The sequence below is a fragment of the Coffea eugenioides genome, chromosome 7 (assembly GCF_003713205.1).
Source record: "Coffea eugenioides isolate CCC68of chromosome 7, Ceug_1.0, whole genome shotgun sequence".
In the NCBI taxonomy this organism is placed as follows: Eukaryota; Viridiplantae; Streptophyta; class Magnoliopsida; order Gentianales; family Rubiaceae; genus Coffea; species Coffea eugenioides.
The window spans coordinates 4,934,376-4,952,464 of NC_040041.1; the positions used below are offsets into that span (position 1 = coordinate 4,934,376).

Here is an 18,089-nt window from a genome sequence, read left to right on the forward strand (position 1 = left end):
TTATACACTTCAAAATTTTTTTTAAAAACTTCTACAATAAATTATAATAAAATTTTAAACAAACATTTAAAAAACTCACTTGCCAAATAGAGTCGAAGGCTCGAGGTTTCAAGCTCCAACTGCCAACTAGTGCCATATGCTTTCAAACATTCACCTAAATCTAGAAGCAGGACACGTACCAGTAAGGGTGTTTCGCTCGCGAGCAGATCGCGAGCGGTTCGAATACGAGCTCGACTCGAGCTTGTCAATATCGAGCTCAAGTTAATTAAGTCGATCTCGAGTTCAAAAACATTAAACTCGTTGGTTCGCGAGCTCAATTATATATATATATTTTTATTTTTTATTTTTTATTTTAATAGTAAATTTACATATATATCCTTAATATTTTATTATTTGTTAAAAAATTATTATTTTATTCATTTTTAAAAATAAATAATTATTTTTTATTTTTTTAAAATAAAATAATAATAATAATTTTTTTATTTTTTAAGCTCGAGAGCTCGAGCTTGATATTTTGAGCTCGTCGAGCTCGAACTCAAGTTTGAGCTTCACAAAATTAACTCGAACTCGGCTCGTTTGCACCCCTACGTACCAGCCACAAAATCTGGAGTACACATTCCTTTTATTACTTCTCCCGTGAGAATAATTGCAATTAGAAGATTTTAGAAGGAAAAAAGGAAAAAAGGGGCAAAAAAAAAAAAAAACCAAACATCAAAATTAAAGAAAAGAAAAAGCGGTGGTGTCGTTGGCTGACATGAACAGCCACGTGTCGGGGGCTCTCTTTCAATGTGAGCCACAAGATTCCATGGATTTCTCGATCGTTCTATTCAACAAAAATAGAAATATAAATATTTTCCGATTGAGCAAATGGTCAAGATGGTCCCTTATTCTTTCAAGAATCACTTTTCATTCCCTCATTTTTTTAATTTGAGTAATTTAAAGCATCAAAGGTATAAATTGGAGTACCATTCTACCCCCGACATTCCGTCTTGGGGTCATCCATCCTCTTGGCAAAAATGAACAAGTTAAGAATTTCATGACTTTCTTGTACATGTTCAACCTTGCAATACAGAGAATTAGCGCTGATTTTTACGCTAGAAAGTTGATTCTATTTCTTATATTTATTTGTAAGGCGGATTTGTATGTATTTTAATCTTTTGAGTTTTGCAACATGGCATCTCCTTATCAAAATAAACTTTTCTTATCAATTCATATGAAAGTGAATACATGGTTGAAGAAAGTATTCACTGGAACAAAAGTGACAACTATAAATTAAATTAATAGGGACTAAATTACTATATCTCAAAATTGAATGGTTAAGAAAAATATCTCTGAAATTCCAAGGACCATTTCAGCAATTGGCCCTTTCCATTTCCCCTCTCTGACGTGGCAACCCCTTGCTTTCTGCTTTTTCTCCCTCTTCCCAACGAGACACTTAGCCAGTTAACTCCTCTGTAATCGGCACAAATCCATTTTGCTATTCCCCTTGTTCTCCATTCTCATCTTCTCAAGACCCGAGAAACAGCTTCCATTAGCTTTATTTCGTCTTTGTCCTTAACTCTTCTCTAAAATAACCAATCGTCAGCTAATACCCTTTCTTCTGTCTTTCCTTCCTTGGCAAACTTTTGTACCTCTGTTCTTGCTCTGTAAAGGTTGAAGCTTTCAGGTGTTTCTGGTCTTGAAACTTCCATTTTTCAGCTAATCGTTTGTTTATATGAAACCCCTCTTTTTGAAAATTTCCAGGTTTTCCTTGAATCCTTCTTCAGAGTTTGTTCTGTGCGCGCAAGCAACGGAGTCATTGTACTTTATCCCCAGCTATTCTTCATTGTTTCTTGTATCTGTCTTCTTTTCCTATATAATTAAGTCAAGCAGTTCTTTGGTGGGGGTTTTTTTGGAAAGGAGATAAAGTTTGGATCTTGATTGAGTTCTGTTGATTTGGAGACTTTGACTGGTGAGAGCAGAATTCAAGTAGTTGTGGAATTCGTTCTGGGTTTTTTCCATTACCTAATTTCAAGATGTGGAACATGGAAATTGAGTGCGAGAATGAAGGAAAAGCTTCAGTTTTTGGATCCAGATGTGAGCCTTTGTTATTGTAGATAATTGATTTGCGGAGCGTCTGAGGTTAAAGGAAGCTCTAGTTCTTTATTTAGTTTAATAAGATTTTTCTGATCCTGAAGACCGGTGAAAACAGTTACCTTTTGCTGAAAAAACCAGAAGTTTGAAAGAGGTTTGGAGTGTTGAAGAATTATGGTTGCAGCATCTATGGCTTTACAGGTATTCTGACACGAGCTTACTTGTCTATAACTGACTTAAAAGAAAGTTGGGAAAAGTACTTCTAGCTTTTATGGTTATATATTAGCTTTTATGGTTATGTGCCTACTTTTTTACTGGATATCTGTTTCTATTTTTCTTTTTTTCTTCATGATCTTCTGGTAAAGATTTTTTACTTTAGCAAGTAGTGGGTTAAAATTTATTCAACAAAAAGGGAGAAGATTAGCTTGAGAATCGTGGGGCTGATCACTGATTCTTAGCTGTTGAAGAGTTGTAATAATGCTTGCTTTAATGGAAAGTGAAATTTTACTCTTAGACGAACTACTTGGGTGTTCAATTTAATTGTCCAGCTTTTTTCTTTTTTGGGGTAAGCTCACTTTTAGTTCTACAACTAAATAGGAGAAATTTGAAAAAATAATAATAATAAATTTTGGGGGGGGGGGGGGGGGGGGTGGGTTAAAACTTCATCTTATGGCAGACTTACTTAAATGACCCCGTTACAGTTTTGTCATTTGAAAGTGCATTAATTATTGAGATTAGAAGAATGACGACAGGTTTGTGCGAAGCCACTGATCCCAGCCGCTGAGAGTAAATGATTGATTTCCAGAGTTCACTGTTCTGCTTGGAGTAGATCACCTATTAAAAAAAAGTGGAAATGCAGAATGAAATATTCAATCTAAGCGACTAAAAAGCTCAAGTTTTTGTTGCATAATTTCATCTATAACTTAGAAGGGCCATCTATCTGCATATTAAGTGTTAATTATGGGATCAAGAATTTGTGGTGACTGACTGAATTCCATATTGCTAAATCAAAGATTTTGAATGGTTGCTTGTTACCTTATTTGGCATTTGAGGGTTTTCTTAGATTGAAGCTAGCTTATTCTACTTGGCATCACTTGCTCTTGAAAGTTGAAACGGTTGTATCTCTTCGTATCACAGGAGACAAGAGCCTTAGCTTCAAAAGTTCTAGTGATTTTGTGAAATTGTGAAATCAACTTGTTTTACATACGGTAAAAGCAGTCAAAAGACCTTTGTCCAAAGGTTAAAGTTGACCATACTTGATTCTAGTTTAGCCACTAGGCTTATGACAGAGTCGTTAAAATTCAGACAGAGTTTCCCTGCAGAAATCCTATCTGTTTTTGTACACACTGTAAATTATGTATTTAAAGTTATCAAACTTGTTCATGATGATTTAGTTGGTTATGCCTGGAGGAGACCGTTTTACTCTCTTGTAACGTTCTCTTCTCAACATGATTATATAGGATGACAGTGGAAGCACAGATTCAGAGACCACACTCCCCATGGTCATAGGCAACAAAATGCCTTTGGATATGGAAGTCTCTTCTGTAAGGAGTATCCAGTTGACTGGGCAATTTCAGCCTGGGGGTGATGACTATGCTCAAAAGGTGTATATGGCATTTATGAATTTGTCTAAGTTTTCCACACTTCCTTGTTGATTAGAACATGTTTTTTTGGTATGTGTTCTAATTTTTCTGCTTCCTTCCAAGTAGGTTAGAAAACCCTACACAATCACTAAACAAAGAGAAAGGTGGACAGAGGATGAGCATAAAAAGTTTCTTGAAGCTTTAAAGCTGTACGGCCGAGCCTGGAGGCGTATAGAAGGTACAGATTTAGTTGCTATCCTTGCTATCTTCTTTCAACTAAGCTGCATACTGAAAGAATGTTACTGTGCGCAGAGCATGTAGGTACCAAAACTGCAGTTCAGATTAGAAGTCATGCTCAAAAGTTTTTCTCTAAGGTTTACTGCTCTTAAATCAGTATCCATTATCTCCTATTGTGTCTATATGCCGCCTTTTAAAGTAAGTCATATCATTTATGACTCAAGGCGTGCATCTTCAGAATTCATTGTTGTGAGGATTCTTGTCATGTTGATGCATGTTTGGTTATCTTGATTAGGTTGTGCGTGAGTCCAACAATGGTGATTCAGGCTCGGTGAAACCAATTGAAATTCCTCCACCTCGCCCAAAAAGAAAACCCTTGCATCCATATCCTCGCAAATTGTCTGCTTCAGTAAAATCTGGAGCTTTGGCTCTTGAAAAACAATCTGCAGCTGCAAATATATGTTCCCCTACCGAAGCAAACCAATCTCCTACTTCTGTATTGTCTGCATTTGGTTCAGATGCACCAGGCCTAACAGACTCAAGTACACCAGAAGGTAGCTTATCGCCTGTTTCATCAGTTATAGGTGGTTCCTCTGGTTTTGTCCTGTCTGAGCCACCTAATTTATCACCACCAAAAGCAAATGCATCTCCGTCAAGCAGCCAAGTGAATAATTGTTCAAATCAGGATGAAAAGCTTCCTTTGGTAATTGTTTTGTGCTGTTCTTTAATTCATTTGTTTAATTTTATTTCTTTAGCATCTGAACATATAGGAGACAGTAAGACTTGATAACCAATTGTTTCTGTTTGATTTTTATTTCAGAAGCTGGAATTGTTTCCTGAAGACAATTGCTTTGTCAAAGAAGGTTCAGAAGAAGTATCATCTACCCAGTGCTTGAAACTATTTGGGAAGACTGTAATGGTTACCGATTCGTGTAGGCCATCTTCTCCAACTCCTCTAACCTGCAAAATGCAGCCACCTAGTCACAGCGATGGAAAATTGGCACAGGCATTGCCTTGGAATTTTGTTCCCATAAAATATTCACAAGGTGATTTAGAGCGTTCCTGGGGTGCTCTTCCCTTTGGAACACATGCTACTTTGTTTTGCTTACCGCTAGGTGGTGAAAGATCAAAGCCTAGTGAAACAACACCTCCCTCGTCTTTGCAATGGTGGACATACCAAGGAGGTGCATCCTTTCCATTTGTACGGATCCATAGCCCAATACCCATTAAAGCATCATGCTTTGGAGACCAGAGAGATGTGCAAGACATGGAAATCCAGAAGGATGGTTCTTCTTCTGATTCAAATGCTGAATGCGAGTGTGCGGAGGCTGAGAGCAGCAGAAATCTGGAGGCTCAAAGCTGTCAGTTTTTATTTGCAAAAGAGGAAAGAGCTCAAGCCTCGTCTACACCATGTGAAACATCATTTTTGGAGCTAAAAGCAGGCTCTAGTAAGTGTACAAAAGGATTTGTACCATACAAGCGATGTTTAGCAGAAAGGGATGCCAGATCAGTAGTTAACAGTGAAGAAAGGGAAGAGCAGCGAATTCGTCTTTGCTTGTAGTCGTTCTTCTTCAGGCTTTTTGCTTGTGCAGTTTCATCTTGTAGAAAATATTTTTCCCCCTTTGGTTGGATTGGGGCTATTGAAGATGTGAATCTCTGGTAATACCAAAAATCTTGGATGATTGGTGAGGATGAATCGATGAAGCAACATGGTGCCAAAGAGGCTGCTCCTGTGGCTGTGTAGAGAGTCTTTTTCAACTTTGCTTTTCTTTTTCTCCTCCAACTTCTGATACATACTCTTCTTTTGTAATATTTCCTTTCATCCCTTGCACTCTGTCCATGTAGCCTTTGCTGTGTAAGTTCTTCAGCTGCAAATGTTAATGTCTGATCTTCAAATTTTGCTGTCTCTAAAATTCTGTTACATTCTGATACTACTTTTCTCCAATACAAATTAATACTGAAGAAATATGGATTAAAAATCTTTCTTGTTTTAATACGGATGATGAGATGTGAAATTTTTCACCATAAATCTCTTCAATGGTCAATTGCCATTCTTAACTGCATATGCTGTCTCTAAAATCTTGTATTTAGGAGCTCAATTGGAAAAGATGGGTTCAAGGGGCTGGCTTGATCATATTAATTTAGATTGGCGTTGTGAATATGGTGTCTAACATGTAAGTTAGAGATTCAACGTTGATTTAAATTTAAATTAGGAATTTAACAATGATTCAAAACTCTAAACTATTATGTTTCGAACTTTTATTTAGAGTTTAATGTCTAATAAGTAAGTTAATAATTCAACGTTGATTCAAAAGTTTAAATTATTATGTTTCAAACTCTATTTAAATATTGAGTGTTCTTCTCCGTCTCTCTGAATAAGGTTCCGTTTGATAAAACTGAATCTGAATTCTGAAATCTGAATACTGAAACAATTAATTTGCTGAATTTTAAGCACTGAAAAAAAATATATGAATGTCTGAATTTTAATGTTAAACTAATTTATACCGTTTGATAAATTTTTATAACTGAATGTTTAATAAGTTTAATTTGACAATTTTGTCTTTATATCTTTTCATTCAAAAAAGAAATAGAACCTATGATTTAATTAGGTTAAAATAGTTAGCTATGAAAATGATAATATTTATTTTTAAATCAAATTAATATAAAAGATGAAATATATTATATAAGGAGTACGGAGAAGATGTGAAAATCATTAAAATGGAGAAAAGAGAAACTGAAAACCATTAATTAGATAAGAATTTTGAATATAATTAACAAACAATGATAGATTTGGTAGATAAGATAAGGTAGTTGAAATAATTCTATTGATTCTTATCAGAATTAAGCATTCAGTTAAGATTCTTGTGCTGAAAAAAATACACACAAGTTCAGCATTGTTTAACAAGTTCAGTAGATAGATTTTCATTTATCAAACACTCAAAACATCTGAATGTCTGCAAAGGTTCAGTTTCAGCACTTTTTTATTTTATCAAACATATCTAAATGTAGGATACAATTTGCTATTCATGAACCTAACAGCCTTGTAGGTTTGACTCTCAGGGCAGAAAAGTGTCTCTAAGGCAGCGAAATTCCTCGAGGAGCAACGAGCACATTAAGGGATGTGAAGGCAGGACATCTGGTCCATCTGGAGATGGATCATGCAAGGCCTTTTCTTGAAAGTTGTCAGAAGGCGCATTTTGGGACGTGTCTATATGTTCTTAGCTTGGAGGGCGCAATATGCCAATGTTATTGAAATAAAAGAAGGCGTGGTTTTAGGTTACCAGATGTGCCAACAGAATATCCAATTGAACACGAACACTCAATTTCACATACATTAGAATATCGTATGCAAATTTATGTTAGTCTGATTTCTACAATGAGCTATATCCACTACTGAATTATCCAATTGAAGTTCTGCGTTATCTATCCAGGTTTCTGGAATTCTTGTTTAAGGTGGCCATTGAATCCAGCTTTGTTCCATAGTTCAAGGTGGTCATTGATCAGCTATTGCTTGTGTTAGCCATTTCTGTGCAAGATGTTAATTACTAACAAGCTTGTAGATTTTTCAGGCACCGTTTTAAAAATTAGCAAATGTTGCCTTTTTTCAAGTTCACATCAATCCCTATAGACTGGTTTGCATTCGCCAAAGCAAACGTGTCCAAGAGAATCAAGATAAGAAGTGGAATACCGGTCACTAAAATCCTTATCCAAGTCAGACAAGGGGGCTTTTCTCGTATGTGATTCCTAACCTGATTAGATAGATACCTGGATAACTTGGAACTTGGGAATGGAATATTCCAAGATGATTGCAGGTTGGCTCGATTGTTTAGGCCTTGTTTGTATTGTCATTTTTTCTTAAAAAATTTTATGTTTTCAATGAACCCATTTTGTCGATTACCTTTTTAACTCATATATATCAAATCGTTATAGTAATTTTTTTTTAATAAAAATTCCAAAATATAGTAATCTAAACGAGTTCAGTTAATGTCCCTAAATTGTCCATTTGCTTTTGCACGGGATGCTATCAATCAAAGAGAGAATTCATCTGATAGCCTTCATAATTTTCAAATCCACTTATTCTTACATTGATTTTTACAGTGAAAAGTCTAATGGACAAAAAGTCTAGTGAAGAAAGCAACGTTAGGATGGATACTACTATACCAACTACTAAGACCCTTGTTTTCATCTCACTAGAAGAACCTTAAATGTATAATACCATGTTCTAAAATGAATCAGCAAATCTTTGACCTTCTAGAAATAAAGGCACAAAATCTATTAACAAATTTTCTAGCAAGTCGTCCCCGTGGGCTCTTCTTAGCTCCAGAACCTTGTTTTCCTGCAAATAACCCTTCTGGTTTTCTTACGACGATTGGTTAGTTTGGACAATCAAACACCCATCGAATCGGTCCTAAAACATAAAGCAATTAATTTTGAAAAACGAGTCAATGACCAAAGCTGGCCGTTAGGGCTACATACGAGCCGAATCGATTGCGAGTTTCTTGAGTCGAACTTCCACTCAAATTCGATGTTAACCGAATTCGAGGTGATCAACTCGAGTTTAAGCTAAAAAATACTCAACTCGTTAAATCAAGAGTCGATTCGATGATATTTATATTTTTTATTTTTTTATTTTAATAGTAAAATTACATATATATTTCTAACATTTTATTATTTATTAAGAAAATTTATTAATTTATTTAATTTTTAAAATAAAATAATTATTTTTTATTTTTTTAAACTTGAACTCGACTTTGACTCGGGTCGAATTCGAAATCGAGCTTTACATTGAAAGTTCATCAAGTTCAAACTCAAACTCAAGATTAGTAAATTTAAGTCGGTAATCAATTCGATTATATTAAGATTCGACTGGTTCGCAACTTTACTGCCATAATCCCGCGAGACGCACCTTGAAATGTCCCAGTAGAAGCAGTCGCAAAAGAATCCCAGCCACATGGCCCACAGGCCACAGTCATATTCGCCACCGTTGTGCTTTTTATCCGAGCCATGCTAATTTTGATTCTTTGCTGGAAAGTGTGTAACAAAATCACTTCGTGTAAAAAAGGACTCACAAAATATATAAAAAAAAGTATGCCGTGTAATTTTGAAAAGAGAATAATTTCCTCTCAAGGTACAACGTGAATTTAGGAGATATTACCACGTATCCATCTCATCTCCTAGTTTGAAGACGAATACTTGGACTAATAGTAAGGTGTTGAATTTGATGAGTTTTTAGATATTTTTTTTTCTAATGGAAGTGGAATATTTTGAGAACTTAATTCTTAAATGTCCCATTAAAGATAGGAAAACTTGCAGTTCTAAAATTTGGTGATAAGAGAAGTTTGGGCAGTTGAGGAAGGACTGAAAAAAAAAAAGGCAAATAGAACATTTAGATATTTTTTAATGGTAAAAATTAATGTGACCCAAAAGCGCAACAAAAACTTATATTATAGGCGAAAGTGCAAATTACACCAAATGCTGGGGGCTTGGGTTGTTAACCAATTACTACTACATTAATCAACCTTCCGCCAGAATTCCCGTTATTTCTAATTACCTGCCACGTGTACTGTCATTTCATTTTTCCTTTCTTTTCATTCCTTCCAAATTCCAATCTCACAACCGGTCATATATATACCCATACACACATCATCATCAGTTCATCAGTTTCGAAAATCACTCATCATCCTCCTCCTGATCCCTTCTAGAACACTTCCATTCCCTATTATTCTCTGTCGTTTTCTAGATCGGAGATTTGCGAAAGAAATTGTTGAAAATCATCAATGGCAACTGCCGCGACTCTAAATCCAGCTGAGGCTGAGAAGCTCGAGAAGCTTAAAGCTGCTACAGCGGCGCTCAATCAAATCAGGTTCCTTCTCCTTTCGCTTTTCCTTTTTGTTTAGTTTTTTGAAAGATTATGCTAATCTTTAATGGATAATATGATGTATAAGGACGAGTTAATGGATCTGAGCAATAACTGAGAGCTGATTTGGCGGGATATTAATCTGTTCGGTTCAATGTTTGCAGTGAAAACGAGAAATCTGGATTCATCAACCTCATCACTCGCTATCTTAGGTATTGTAAATTTTAGCTTTTATTATGCTTGGTTTGTCGTCCGATTCCATTTTTTTGTTTATCATGCAGCAACTTTTCCAAATTTCCATGTCTTTTGCTTCTTCTTTCCGCTTTCCGAGATTTCTCAAATTTGACATGCCAAAATTCATGAGTTCGGAGAACAGTGTGTAAGAAGAAAACTTTGCGCTGGATGTTGTACAGATTTTATGTTTTGAGTTCGCTGCAAAAGATCCTTATTTCAAATGTTTCGAATCCAAATTCGAAATATTTTTGATGATTTGATGTAATGTTGACTGCTTTACTGCTGGATTAGTATCAGTTATTCTTGTGAGTGGAATAGAATAATGTTGTTTATTGAGGATCATTCTTTCCATTCTTATCTGCTCTGCTTTTGGATTGAAGCGGCGAAGCGCAGTATGTTGACTGGAGCAAGATCCAGACACCCACAGATGAGGTTGTGGTGCCTTATGACACCTTAGCACCCGTGTCTGAAGGTAATTTTGTTTTATTGAACGTTGCTTGTTCATGTATCTATCAAAATAGTTTACTGTTTTATGTAAATGTCAAAATAATAGGATTTGCATGGTTGTTCTTTATGCTAAGAAAATTGCATATGTGGATGAGCGCAGATCCTGCAGAAACAAAGAAGCTTTTGGACAAACTGGTCGTGTTAAAGCTCAATGGCGGCTTGGGCACGACAATGGGTTGCACTGGTCCAAAGTATGCCTTTTTCTTTTTGGATAACGTGTGATAAAGTTTGCAGATTGTGATTATAGGATTCTTATGAACCAGCCAAATTTTGTTTCTTGTGCGTTGCTTACTTGTTCCTTTTTGTTAACATGAAGGTACTTTTAACAGCTTTTGATTGCTTTTCTACAATACAAAGCGTCTCTTCATTGTGCTGTTACATTTATGTCTGGTAGCACTTTTTCTTTTGGCATAAAAAGATACATAATTTGCAAAAGAATCATCTCATAATTAGCTAAGGAAATTTATGGGTTTACAAATTCTTTCAACCAGATAGTACATCTTCGCCACTTGTAGAGACTCATAGACTAAGAGACTTTTTGTTTGTGAAAATTCATGATGGAACTTCTGAGAATATTTGTAATGCCAACAAAATGACTGGTATAAAATATTAGATCTGTGTTCATATAGTGCTTTTACTATCTCGTTGGATTTTTGTTGTAAGAAGAATAAAGAAAGGACAAAAGAATGATGTCTTTTAGTTTCTGCCATCAGAACATGAAGTGCCTTTTCAATGCCTTTTTTTTTTTTGGGAATATCTTGTAATAGTGCATCCATAAGAAAAAGATGGTCATTTCTTAAGCCTTACTTTGCATTTGGCTTGACAAGTATAACAGAATAGAATAGCTGTTCGTAGAATTACACTTTCTCCTTGTCGCTGCATTGGACCTTGGGAAGACTTGGATGATGTCTCTATCAAATGTAAAAGTAGAATTATTAAGTTTTTGATAAACAGTTGTATCATCTTCCCTAGCTTTAGCTAAATTAGACATTGGACCACGGAATAAGTTGCAATTGACTTTTTGGATCTTCATAGAATAAGCTCATTTTTTTTTCTTCCCACAAGACAAAGTTTTTGCACATTGATGTTGCTTTCCCTGGGATTTGACATTGTATATCTTCATGATGTAGGTCGGTCATTGAGGTTCGCAATGGTTTGACGTTCCTTGACTTGATAGTTATCCAAATCGAGGTAATATATCTAGACACATTCTCCTTTTAGTGTTATGGTCTTTTTATCTTTGCAAAGTCAGTTGATAGTTAGAAGCCCTGTGTAGACACTCAACAAGAAGTACGGATGCAATGTACCCTTGCTTCTAATGAACTCCTTCAACACACATGATGACACGCTGAAGGTAAATGACACCAATGTATATGTATTATTTGAAGTACTTTCCGCTAACTCAGATCAAAGGAGACTTACCTATTGCTTTTACACTGAGCAGATTGTAGAAAAATATGCCAAGTCAAACATCGAAATTCACACATTCAACCAGGTCGATATAGTTTGACCACATTCAATGTTTCATTCTTTTTCCTTGTCTAAGATACCCATAGGGTTAACTCATCTCACATCCCTTCATTTTCAGTCTCAATACCCTCGATTGGTGGTTGAAGATTTCATGCCACTTCCATCTAAAGGAAATACTGGAAAGGATGCATGGTATGAACAAAATTTGAGTTCCTTGTTTCTGACAAATACACATGTATGGTTTGACGGTGGGAAAGCAGAAGCTGTAAAATCTGTAGAATCTCTACTAACACAGGATGAAACTATGATTCTTTTCAAATCTATTATTGGGTTTGGTATCATTATAACTTCTCTTCAATTGCAGAAAATTTATTTTCTGATGAACTTGCAACCTTTTCCAATGAGTTAAGCTAGCTATACCTGTACTAAAACTAGCCAATATGTACTCCCATATGCATGTAGATACACCAAGCAGTAAATATGGAAGAAAGGTGAATGTCAAATCCTGAATATCCAGTATTGGGTAAAATAAGTTGGGAAGAAATCCTAGAGTTTGTGTTTGTAGAATAATCGTCGCGCTAATAGGCACCTTTTGAACTGAAAAAAAGAAAGTTACTTACAAGGCAAGATAGAGAGCTATGGTCTCTTGATGAGTGGAAATGTGGTAAAAAGGAGGTATGACTTGCCACAAATTGAGCATGAAAACAGATTATGTACTATAGAGAGGGTAATGTGATGAAAACCAGAGAGCACTTGAACTTCCATTTCTGTAACTTGGAAGAAGGCTTGTGAGCTGTTTTCGAAAAGTTAAATAGTTTGTGAATGGAGAAATAAATTGAGGTCAGGTTAAAGAGGACGAAGAAGACAATTTATTCAATATTAAGAAAATAGCTACAAAGTAATGTCCAAATACATATGGGTATTTCTCCTGTGAAGGGAAGTCAGTAGGAAGTGAGGGAGCTTAAGTCTCAATGGTGTATGGATGTAATGCGCCTTTAATGCATTTTCTTAATGTCCCTATTTCTTTGCGTAAGGTATGTTCCTTGAACGATTGGATTAACTTTTTGAATCAGCAATCCCTGTGCATTAGGAGTTTAGTCCATGTTTCTCGAAAACTTTTGATTATCCGTTATGTTACTCATTAATATAGTTTGCCTTTTCAGGTATCCTCCTGGCCATGGTGATGTGTTCCCATCCTTGATGAATAGTGGCAAACTTGATGCTTTATTATCACAGGTTTTGCTCATCATGCCTTGATTTTTCTGATGTAGAGAATGTTCAATTTAGCAAATTAATATGCCTTTGATCCTTTTCTTCTGCCTTTTGCTTCATTACAGGGGAAGGAATATGTATTTGTTGCAAATTCAGATAACTTGGGTGCAGTTGTTGATTTAAGTATCCTTGATTAGTCTGATGACCTGACATCTACTTCCCAATATATAATGCATAATCACTTGCTTTGTGATGGTGGATCTCGTAACAAAGTTTTTGGCAATATGTGGTACTTCTATTTCCTTAATTCAATCTTGCAGAAATCTTAAACCACTTGATCAGTAACAAGAACGAATACTGCATGGAGGTAACAAAAGAGACTTTAAAATTTTGCTTCTATGTATCTAAATACTTCTCCTACAGTCTTGTCCCTTGTGTTTGGCAGGTCACTCCAAAAACATTGGCTGATGTTAAAGGTGGTACACTCATTTCTTATGAAGGAAGAGTGCAGGTATGTATTCCTCTCTATAGCTGCATCTCTCTTTTTTCATTTCTGGGCATAGAAAAAGAGAAAAGGAAAAGAAAACTTGTTTAACAAGTCCTTGACTTTTAGCAATTCCTCATAATCCACAAAGGTGATAGCTTCTGACTTACATAGAAAGACCATTTCTCTGCTGCAGTATGTTGCAACAGTAAACTTGAATTTTGTTGTTCACTATACCTTTTTCTCTTGCAACTATATTTTGGTTGTAAGTTGTAGGTAGCTTGATACGTCCATCTGCTTCTGTTTATCACTTTGTATCGCTTGGTGTAAAACCTACTCTGACAAAATTAACTGGTGGCAGAAAAAACACAAATTTAATCAAGTTGGCACTGTAAAAGTTACAAGGCCAGCTGTTGCTGGTAAAGCATTGCTTTTCATATGTAACAATGACTTAAGTTGTCAATTGTACTTAAGAGAAAATTGGAATAGCTACTGAAACTTGGTCTATTTGTAAAATTTTGACAAGATTGATAAACATGGTGTATTGTTTACATGGTATTTTTCTTACTTGTCTTTTGCTAAATGCTTTAAACAATGCCATGACATAGATAGATGTATTCATTGATGCACTGGAATGTTTTCTATTTTCATGCTTAATAGTTGCTATTAATTCATTTTCTGTCTTCTGTTGCAGCTCCTGGAAATAGCTCAAGTTCCTGATGAACATGTGAGATTCAATTTCTTCTGGTTTCTTTACCTTTTAGTGAAATGCTTTTAATTGTTGGCATACTACATGCAATCTTGTGCAATTTAAACATTCTCTCTTTAAATAACTATTTCTTCATAAGAAGTTCCCAGGATTGATGTATGTAGGGGTATAAGCATGTTACATATAACCAGCTAAGATTGTTTACTTAATGTGAAGTTAGACTAAACAAAGGGTACCCAGAATTAGCCCCATTCTTGATGTAACATCTTTTCCTTGGGTTACACAATTTCATAGACATCATTTTGATATTAAAGGATTATGCTGCTCCTCTTTTTTTACAGGTGAATGAATTCAAGTCGATAGAGAAGTTCAAAATTTTCAATACCAACAACTTGTAAGTGTTATGCTTCTCATTTTAAGCTGAAATGTTATTTGCTCCATGCACTGTGGGCAATGCTTCCTTTATGGAAAATGCAATGGAATGATATATTTTCTGCTATCATGCAGATGGGTGAACTTGAAAGCAATCAAAAGACTTGTACAAGAAAGTGCACTGAAGATGGAGATTATTCCAAATCCAAAGGTTCTACTTCTTAACTATCTGTTCTTCATTCTGTCAATGTATCTGTTCTTCTATTAAATTTTGTCTGATTAACAGGAAGTAGATGGGGTGAAAGTTCTTCAACTTGAAACTGCTGCTGGCGCTGCAATAAGGGTATATTAACCTTATCTCTTGATATTCATTTTAAACATCTTTATTTTCCGTTTCTTTCCGTTTAGGTTTATCAATATGGCATTTCACATTACCAACAACCAAAAGTAAGAAGTATAATCATTTACTTTCACACCCCCCCCCCCAACCCTCAATCAGTTCTTTGATCGTGCTATTGGCATCAACGTTCCTCGATCTCGATTCCTCCCAGTAAAGGCAACTTCTGATCTGCTTCTGGTCCAGGTGAATTTTTAGTTCATATATGGCATTCTGTTTTGAATACTATATAAATTGCTGTTTATTCATTCATTTAATTTTTACAGTCCGACCTGTACACTTTGTCTGATGACGGCTATGTGGTCCGCAACGAGGCTAGGAAAAATCCAACTAACCCAACTATTGAATTGGGACCTGAATTTAAGAAGGTTGAGATTTTAATTCCCCCCATCTTTCTCTACAGGTTGAATTGTTTATATTGCTAATTGTGTATTCCAATTTTTTAGGTCGGCAACTTCTTAAGTCGTTTCAAGTCTATTCCCAGTATTGTTGAACTAGATAGCCTGAAGGTGAGCGGCGATGTGTGGTTTGGATCTGGCATCACCCTGAAGGTAATACAAACTAACTACTTGTGTTCCTGTTACTCTGTTTCTGAAGCTTTATGGATGTATCGGTCCTTGAAGATTTGCTTGTGAAATGTGGCAATTTGTGGTGTATAGTGTGGTTTGTTATTTCTTATTTAGTGTCCATATGGCATATGCACTAACTTCTTATTTTCTTCTTTTTTCTTCTTGTATTAAGGGGAAAGTGACAATAGCTGCAAAACCTGGAACCAAGTTAGAAATTCCTGACAGAGCTGTAATTGCTGATAAGGTAATATATGCAGCTGACTGCCTTAAAAATTCGGTTCATCTATTTAAAAAATTGGTTCATGGTGCATAGCAATTTGGCTTTACATTCTCTCTCTGTTGCCAGGTTATAAATGGCCCTGAGGATATTTAAGAGGTCTAATTCTCTGGAAGTGATGCATAGTTTTGCAGAAGCGATGGGGACTTTTTGGTTGTGATGACACTTGTTTAACTTTCTATGGGTTATGTAGTCACTTATGGGGCTTGCTTTCTTGGTTGCCTGATTAGCACATATATAGTTGACGGTAAAAAATAAATGGACGGTTTTGTTCCGCAATGCTGAGTTGTTATATGTGTTTTGTTTTTTATTTTTTTAATACATGTTATCAAATTGTGATCGTCAGTAGAGAAGTTTCGACTTTTGAGGCCGTAAAAATTGCATCCGCAAGTCAAATTTTCCTAAGGGTTTTTATTTGCCGGAGATTGTTGCACCTGCACCTTGAACTCTAGATGTATCTCCGTTTATTCTTGAAGGTGGTGCACTTGAGCTTCCGTCAACAATTACATTTTTTTTTTTGGTTTTTACCTACTCAACCCAAGTTGCAAAATGGACAAAGTTCTTGGTTGACAGTTATTCCGGGTAAGCAAATGCATTGTCACCGATGAGGGGACTGCAATTTTACCTTCGTCCCGGTGCCAGTGCTTTTCCAGAAAAGCTTGTCTGGCAAAACATGGGGGCGGTTGCTCTAGTTTTGCTGCCTTTTTAAGTAACCCAAATGGTATTAACACCGGCAAAAAAAACGTCTTGCAACTCATCATTGCTTTCGTTTTCAAGGCGGTGATAGTGGTCACAAGTTCCTCTAGAAGTGTCAATGCTATCTGGCTTTAAGTAAGAATATGATACAATTCTCAACATAAACGACGGAAGCACCGAAGAGAGTTGATTTATAATTCTTTAGTGCTTAATTCCGTAAATCACAAATTAGTCATAAATTTAGATTCAGACTCTTTCATGATTTATTGGGCAAAGACCAAACATTTCCTAAAGTACATGCTTGTTGATGGAATTTTCTTCATAATTCGAGATTGCGTATAAATTTTAAAAATTCAAAGCCTATTTAAGTAATTTCTGATGGAAATATATTGGTACTGGTACAGTAGTACACACTGATGCAATTTTGCATTACAAAATACAAATATGTCTTACACTTCTATTTTTATTGGTTCCAGCGAAAAAGAGTGAAACCTAATACTCCCCGAAGTATCAACGTGTAGTAGTCATGGGCTCCAACAGTAAAACACGAATATATCAAAAAGTGTTGATAGGTTTTGTTTTATCTTTGGAAAACTGGTAAGATACCTCAAATACTTGATTATCATGTTGTACGAGAAAATAGAAAAAGATGCACATATTTTGCACATACATACATCAATTTTGATGTTTGAGAACTTCTAGCCTATTAAATGCGATTCATATTTTTTCTATGGGATTCTATTAAAACTAAAGCTTATTTCGTAGTTGATGAGTAGAGAGGACAAAAGAGGAAAAAAAAAACATGAAGGAGAAAGAGATATGAAACTAGGTCCTGAAATACATCAATCAAGTACTGATAGTAATTGCATAATTCCCGAATCTATTGACGATTCTATCGAGGAGCTAGAGCCGTTGATATGAATTATTTTGGTAGATATTATGTTGTAACTTTCACAATAAAGAAGATAGTAATCATAGAACATATAGTTGTTGATAGAACTCTACCAAAAGAAGTGGGGGCTGTGCCTCTGGTGTTAACCCGCCTGACCGCCACTGATGCCTATTCTTATGCACATTGAAGTAGCAGCAATAGAATATCCAGCCAACCAAAAAAAAAAAGAAAGGAAAAAGAAAGTTTTAGACGATTTAGTGTCAATTCTGTAGTCGTAATTAGCAAGAAAATTGATTTACATGAGCAAGGCTATTCACTTAAATTCAAGGCCTGTGGTGACTCAACTTTTAAATTATTTTGTTTCCAAGTGCAGGAAAATTAGCTGGTGAAACCATCCTTAGTAGTAGTTCCAAGAATGCATGAGAGAAATAACGCTATTCACTGTCATATTCTATCATGAATGGGTACGATTTCCATTAAAACATTTTGTGCATGTAATGTGAAATGGAATATTGGTTCT

At 35.5% G+C, this 18,089-nt stretch overlaps 2 protein-coding genes across 2 annotated transcripts; both read left to right on the forward strand.

Moving 5' to 3' along the window:
* The first annotated feature begins 1,468 nt into the window (after positions 1-1,468).
* On the forward strand, positions 1,469-5,819 carry LOC113778867 (protein REVEILLE 1). Its single transcript, XM_027324388.1, has 6 exons — positions 1,469-2,274; positions 3,534-3,677; positions 3,783-3,894; positions 3,969-4,030; positions 4,189-4,596; positions 4,714-5,819. Exons 1-6 carry the CDS (start codon positions 2,248-2,250, stop codon positions 5,452-5,454), a joined length of 1,494 nt encoding a protein of 497 aa, XP_027180189.1. The 5' UTR covers positions 1,469-2,247; the 3' UTR covers positions 5,455-5,819.
* Positions 5,820-9,533: 3,714 nt separating this feature from the next.
* On the forward strand, positions 9,534-16,359 carry LOC113777749 (UTP--glucose-1-phosphate uridylyltransferase). The gene is made up of 21 exons (XM_027322938.1): positions 9,534-9,756; positions 9,915-9,962; positions 10,365-10,456; positions 10,592-10,682; positions 11,622-11,682; positions 11,768-11,845; positions 11,936-11,986; positions 12,080-12,153; positions 13,125-13,197; positions 13,299-13,356; positions 13,494-13,540; positions 13,619-13,684; positions 14,352-14,384; positions 14,708-14,760; positions 14,874-14,949; positions 15,025-15,081; positions 15,238-15,321; positions 15,402-15,503; positions 15,582-15,686; positions 15,877-15,948; positions 16,051-16,359. Exons 1-21 carry the CDS (start codon positions 9,671-9,673, stop codon positions 16,075-16,077), a joined length of 1,434 nt encoding a protein of 477 aa, XP_027178739.1. The 5' UTR covers positions 9,534-9,670; the 3' UTR covers positions 16,078-16,359.
* Positions 16,360-18,089: the final 1,730 nt, after the last annotated feature.